Genomic DNA, 7822 nt, shown 5'->3' with positions numbered 1-7822 from the left:
TAATTGATAACCCAAAGCTTGTAAAATTTTTTTATTCTTCACCGTCAATTTTTTTATTTGATTTGATGTTGCTGGTAGCACTTTAGTCTTATGACTAGTTGTACTGATCCGAAGTAGTGGGTTTATATTGAATTTTAAACCCATCTCAAGATCCGTAACGTTTAATATGTAACACAATTGTCAATGCCTCACCAAAATTATCAATCGGATTATGATCTTGATCAACTAACTGAACGGTTATCGAATCAATATTTGTTTTATTCAATTTGTAATATATTAAATTTGGTGGTGACTGAATTACTTTCAACCCTGTCCTTTCACTTGGGAAAAACTCATAAATCGAATGACTCTGAAGATGGTTGTTGAATGATCCTTGAGCTATATTACACATTACTTTTATAGAATTAATTGTGTTTAAATTTACAGCTTTTTCCGATCGAAGAATTTCATTGTGTGGCTTATATACTCGTTTTTCAAAACCGAATACAGGTGCTATACTATACGGATGCTCAAAGTGTAGTATCCCATTACATTTTATATACGATCTGAAATCGTTAGGATCAACTGTAATGTCGAATGTTAAATTGGTTAAGTTTTTACTATTATAGTCATCTATTTGCTTCTTAACTCGTTGCTTAATATCTTCAATTTCATAACAACCCTCTTCCAATGTAATAAAACATATCATAGGATCATTATTGTTTTCATTCTCAGCTACTTGTATAGAAAATTTATTATTATTATCATTAATATTTGGAAACGAATTAAATGACTGTAAACATAACAAAGCTATTTCTGAGTCCTCGTAAAGGTTTATAGACGGAAAATAATTTACAAATAATATGGTAGCATTCCCAGTTAAACTTAAAGTAACTGACTCATACATTACAAAATCTAAGATATAAATTTAATGATGAGATCCGTGACGTTTAATATGCAGAACAACTGTTAACGTTTCGTTAAAATTGTCAATTGGATTATTGTTTTGGTCAACTAACTGAACAGTAATTGAATTAATATCTGTTTTGTTTAATCTGTAATATATAAGGTTTACCGGAGATTGAACAACCTTTGTTCCTCTTCTCCCACTTGGGAAAAACTCATATATCGAATGGCTTTGAAGTTGGTTGTTGAATGACCCATGTGCTATATTACACATTACTTTTATAGAATTAATTGTGTTTAAATTTGCAGCTTTATCCGATCGATGTTCTTCATGAAACGGTCCACAAACTTTCTTTCTATACCCAAAAACAGGTGCTATACTATACGGATGCTCAAAGTTTAGTATTCCATTACATTTTATATACGTTCTAAAATCGACAGGATCAATACGTACACTGAATGTCAGCTTTGTTCCGTAGACTTTATTAACTTGAGATAACTCTTCTACCATATATTTGTTAATATCTTCTATGTCACGGCATTCGACTGGTACAAAAAATTGAATTTTTGCTATTCTATCTGGAGGAATTGATTTTATTCTCAGCCGGTTATTAGTTGGATTTATAATATTTGGAAATGAATTGCACGTTTGCAAAGATAACAAAGCTATTTCTGAATCCTCGTAAACGTTTAGAGATGGAAAATAATTTACCGACAATACAGTTGAATTTCCAGTTAGATTTAATGTAATAGATTCATGCATTGCAAGAATTCAAGACATAAATGACCACAGTTAAATGTATTGAAGTCTTGATAGTTGGAATAGTTGTATACTATTTTGAACTGTCTGAAATAATGTTGTAATTCAATTGGTGGTGGTAAATCACCAAAGCTATCAAAATATACAACTTTGTCCTTATTTTTATAAAACGCTACCCAATGGCTTCCGTCGCCTGAAGATGTATCCAAGTTTAATATACCACATTCAATCGTATGTGGTTTTTTAGGTAAGTTATCACGTGAAAAGACACCACGGAAATGATTGATTTTCAACTTTCCGATGTATTTTATAATATCTTGAGACGAAAGCGGTCTATCAGGTAGCGTGATCATCAGTTTTTTTTCCTTAACCTATTCTTGTTTGATTTCAAACCACTGCCTTTTTTTCTTTTTGAATTTTGAATCGCATTATACACACTAGCACCTCCAGACATCAAACTACCAAGTGCTGACAATCCTGCAAATATAGGTATTAAGGGAATTGCACCTCCTGATTGTCTCGGTACTAAAATCAACCTTTTACCACCATTCTTTTTTTTTGAGATTCTTTTTTTTTTCGCTGCTAGTATACAATTTGTTTTTATAGCACGTTTCCGTTTGCAACCCATACCTATTTTTCTTTTAGCTTTCATTGCGTTTGTTACTGCGTACGCAACTAATTTCTCTTTTCTAGGTGTATCTTTTGCTTTAAATCTCTCCCAAGCACGATTTTCTAGCACTTTATCAGCTTTATGTCTATCGTCTAAATTTTTACTCGTTGCATACACAATATCGTGATCACGACAAGCAGCATCCAATGGGTTTATTCCTTTATCACCACGATCTAGTCTCTTTTTTAATTTTGTACCAGGGCCGCAATACTGATAGCCTGAAACATGGGCTTCGAACGGGAGACTATTTATAAGAGAGTTTACTAATCCTTTTCCAGTCTTGTCTGACTTATACTTGCGAGTTGAACACGCCATCTATAACTGGCTATACATTTAAAAAATCTAGAGTATTTATATGAAAATAATATGAATTTGATTGAGCAGAAAGATAAATTAGATGTTATAAATGTAGATGTTCAGGTAATAAAAAAACCATCAAGACATGGTTCGTTATTACCCGATACTATACGTGCTATACTAGTTGGCCCCAGTGGTTCAGGAAAAACAAATATAATGTATAATCTGATCACACATGCAAACGGGTTAAGATTTGAAAATATTTATTTATACTCAAAAACCTCTAATCAGGAAAAATATGTTTTATTGAAAAAAATAATAGATGATATAAAGGGTGCTAATTTTTTCATATTTACAAGCGCTGATAAGGTTATAAAACCAAACTTAACCAAAAAAAATTCCATCATCATTTTTGACGATGTGATATGTGGTCCACAGTCCGTAATTAGAGAATACTTTAGTATGGGTAGACATTCGGGTGCTAGCTCTGTATTTTATTTAGCACAGACATATTCTAAAATAACCAAACAGCTAGTAAGAGATAACGCAAACTTCTTAATAATACTGAAACAAGATGATACAAATTTACGACATATATTCAACGATCATTCATCTACAGATATGGATTTCTCAGAATTTCGCAAAATTTCTCATTTATGTTGGAATCATAGTGATTATGGGTTTATGGTCATCGATAAAACTCGGGAAATGAATGAAGGAAGGTATAGATGTGGTTTTCATACGTTCATTAAAATAAGATAATTTTATATGCTTATACTCATATATAAATATACCGTCACAAAGTAATTATCTGCATAGTGTTATCGGTAGTCACACGATACAGGTATATTACATTTATTATTTACAATGAACAAAGAAAAAGTCTTGTTGGAAAATTTAATAACATCAAAAAAAAATATTAAACGAAAAATAATGGAAATGAAACGCGGTGTTATAGATTCTGAAAACTATTTCCGTGAAGCATTTAAGCCAATAATTGAACCATTGAGTACACATACAAAACAAAATGAAATATGGAACACACAGTCAACTGAGCTAGAAAATAAATCAGAAACCTCATGTACTAGTGAAGATGATGATGATAACGAATTAAATTCACCATTTGAAAATTTTTTAAATAACCGTCCTAAATCAACACGTTATGATAAATCCTATGGTTTGCATTATGATAAAGATAGTGATTCGTATAAAATAGGAAAACACTCTGCAACTTTTAGTCACGGTAAATTATTGCTGCTTAATAAATATTATAAATTTACACCAGGACTATGGTCTTTATTATGTGAGAAGGAACCAAAAAAAACAACTATAGAAGATATAGAATCTTATTACAATATTTTGAAAACTTCTGGAGTCCATTTAAAAGCAGATGGAAAACCTAGAACCTCGAGGTACCATAAATGGATGACTGTTGTAAAACCGTTGTATGATCGAATGAAAATGGAGGAAAAACAGTTTAACGAAGAGATAGCTAAAATTAATGAGAATACAACTCCTCGAATTAGCTTAAAATCATTTAACAATACTTTACCTTCTACTCCTTTTGGGTTATTTAACGCTAAACGTAGAAAAATAACACAAGAAATTGAACCATTTGATTTTAATCAATCAGCAAGCAGTTTTTCACCTGCAGATCACATGTCTACAGATATGATTAATTTTACTTCATCACCTGATCCTAAGACAGGCAGAGGTTTATATAAAGATGTATTACCTCAAACACAATTAGTTTATTATGACGATCCGAATGAGCTAGTAACTAGATTAAATCTTCTGACATCATCACAAAGTGTTGGTAATACTGGTGTCAATAATGAAATTATATCTATTTTAGAAGAACTGCGTGAGAGAAATATTATAGTATAATGTCAACCTTAGAGAGTATAGCTAATGAGCTACATCGACCAGCGAGAAAAATATTTCCTAGACGTAGTGTGGTAACACGGTTTATTGACGACCTCTGGCAAGCTGATTTAATGGATATGCAATCTCATTCTAAAAAAAAATATGGTTTTAAATTCATATTAATTGTTATAGACACATATAGCAAATATGTATTTGTGGAACCGCTGAAAAATAAATCAGGTAAAGAATGTACAAAAGGAATGTTTAATATATTGAAAAAAGCTAAACCAAAATTTTTACAGACAGATAATGGTACAGAATTTTACAATGTCCAATTCCAAGATTTAATGAAAAAATATAAAATTAAACATTACAGTTCATACAGTGTTATCAAATGTTCAATCGCGGAACGTGTGATTCGAACTCTTAAAAATAATATATATAGACATTTTACTGCAACAGGCACATGGAATTGGTACAATACAATATCAAAAATTATACATAACTATAATAACACAAAACACAGAACAATCAAATGTACACCTAGTGAAGCTCGAATGGGTACAAACAGAATTAAATTTAACACATATATAAATTCTGAAACATTGTATAAACCAAAATTTAAAGTTAACGATAAAGTACGAATATCTAAGTATAAACATATATTTACTAAAGGATATACACCAAATTGGACAACGGAAATATTTACAGTTTCAAAAGTTTTACAGACAAATCCAGTAACTTATCAACTAAAGGATGAATCAGGCAGTATAATTTTAGGTGGTTTTTATGAACAGGAAATTAAATTAACTGATTTTCCAAACACCTTTCTCATTGAACGTATTGTAAAAAAAGTTGGGAATAAAATGTTTGTTAAATGGTTAGGTTTTGATTCAAGTCAAAATTCATGGATAACATCATCAGATATTTTAAAATAATGTTTTTTTATGTATAATATTTATTTATTTATTTATTTATTTATTATTTTAATAAAATAAAATATCAGTTTTTTTTATTAAGTCGAATTAATTATTTCACATGATCTCCTGATCCTCATTAGTCTGTTTTGAAAACTATATATAAATATATACAATCGATAAAAACAAAAAGCGTCATCTAGTGGTAAGTAAATCAATGAAAATAATAATACTGCTGTATTTTGTTCCGCTAGATAACGCTTTTAAACTGAGTCATTAAGTTTATAGTGACCATAAGCTAAAGTATTTATCCCGTCATCCATTATATAACGTTTATCATCGTTTGCACTTAGAACAAGTTTGCTCATTGTTTTCGAATGAACAACATGTTTATTTGATTGGATAAAATTCATTTTTCTATGAGTTTGTTCATCCTTGAGAGTTTTATGGTTTATAAAAGCGTTTAGTATATTCATATAATTGTTAAATTGCATGTGATTTTTAATTATATATTTCTTTACGCCTTTTGCTTTTTTTTTCTCAGCGCCATCTAGAGTTTTATAAGCATATAATTTCGGTCTTAATGAAACGAATTCTTTAATTATAATTCCTTTCATTTCATCTTTAAAGAACCCTGAATGATTTTTATGAATTTCACTAAAACAACAATGGTCTTTAGGATAATTAGATGTGTCAAAATATGGTAATAAACTATTTTTTAAATCGTCAAAAAAATTTGTTGTTTGGATAGCATATATCAGGGAATCAGTATCCGAATATAAAGAACTAATTTTAGTACCATACCTTTTCTTCATTACATTATAATGGAAGTCATACATAAATGTTTTCGAAACGTCTAAAATTGCAAATCCTACATAAATTGCCTTGTCGAATTTAATTGTTTCCTTATGCTGATGAATGGCCATGAGATTCTTAGAATATATAGTTCTGTCTTTAAAACTAGATTTCGCCATTAATTTTCTTGCTTTTTGTTCTGAAGAAACCAGTTTTATAGAAGTTCTTGCTCGAACATTCTCCATACATTTACCAAAAACGCTATTAATTAGCAACTTCCAGAAATCCTTCTCAAACTCGTTTTTAGCTTGTACTCTCATAGATGTACATAATTTTATGTATGATGCCATCCATTTACTTTGGGAAAAACGGATAGCTCGATGAATTTTTACTACTTTAAGACCGTGAGAAATTGCTTGTTTTAAATTTTTGTAATGTACAATATAGTTTTTTTTCGGTGATAAAGTAGTTAACAATTTCTCAACTTTCGAATTTGGTGGACATTCGTTAAACGGTAAAAATGGGAAATCATTATGATATTTATGTAGATGTTTAGGATACTCAATATCAACTTCTAATATATATCTGACTTCTGAATCATCAGCGATTTTAGTTACATCTATGTTGAGATCGTCAACCCATTCAAAATCTTTAAAAGGTAATTCTGTTAACATAGACTTCCCATACAAATTCACACAATCGAGATATGTAATCCATGTGATCGGTTCATTTGCATTATAGTCCAATCCTTCGATATTTGGTATGTTTGCCTTAACATATCTTTTGGTTGATTGGCATATCCCGCCCCTAATTGATTTTTCGAAGAAAAGCAACATGTTATACTCTTTTAACCTTGATAATTTGACCTTGGTATACTTCAGCATACAGTCAAAAGTAAACCCGGGAGCAGTCATATAATGAGCAGGATCTAGTTCGAGCGTAGATGAACATAAGTCTCTAAAATTTTCGAACACATCGGCTAGTATGCTAACATCAGTTTTTAAATAAAGATCGCTATATTCACCTAAAGTCTTTATATCAAATGTATGCCATACATTTTTAGCATGTATATAATCTTCATCACTAATTTTCTCGTCTGTTAAAGAGTTATAAAATTCTAGCTTTGATGGCAGAAATGTATCATCTAATTTACTCCAATTATCGACATATTCATAAGGGAAGACTCCTTTTCGTGTAACTAAATCTAGTGCTTCCGCAGAAAATATTTTAAGAGTTTCTCTAAATCTCGACTTATCTTCAGATAAATTTTCCGCAAGTTTACTTAATGACTCGCTCATAAAACGGAATGTATCAACAAATTTTATACTAAATTTAGGTGCGATTTCCTTGCTGAAGGATATATATTTTTCTGATGAATTAGGAATAACGTGAATATTTTGATCATCGCAACCGAGCTCTCGAATTATGAAATGGCTATCGTACGATAAATTATGAAAGAAAATTGGAATGAATGATGGATTAGTTATTTGAAAATTACATTCGAGACAAAGACATTGTCTATATTTACCAGTAAAATGACAGTGATCTCGAACTTTAATTAAATTATTTTTTTTAAAATGTTTTGAACATTTTTCACATCTTTTAATTCTTTGAAAATGTTTTTCTTCTTTT

General features: G+C 30.2%; 1 protein-coding gene across 1 annotated transcript; it reads right to left on the bottom strand.

Moving 5' to 3' along the window:
• Positions 1-869: 869 nt before the first annotated feature.
• LOC132935718 (uncharacterized) lies at positions 870-2049 on the bottom strand. The gene has a single exon (XM_061002333.1). The coding sequence runs from the start codon at positions 1646-1648 to the stop codon at positions 908-910; it is 741 nt and encodes a 246-aa protein (XP_060858316.1). The 5' UTR covers positions 1649-2049; the 3' UTR covers positions 870-907.
• Positions 2050-7822: the final 5773 nt, after the last annotated feature.

Source organism: Metopolophium dirhodum, chromosome 1 (genome assembly GCF_019925205.1).
Source record: "Metopolophium dirhodum isolate CAU chromosome 1, ASM1992520v1, whole genome shotgun sequence".
Lineage (NCBI taxonomy): Eukaryota > Metazoa > Arthropoda > Insecta > Hemiptera > Aphididae > Metopolophium > Metopolophium dirhodum.
The sequence above is the reverse complement of the archived record's forward strand: the minus strand, read 5'-3'. Positions and strand labels throughout refer to the sequence as shown.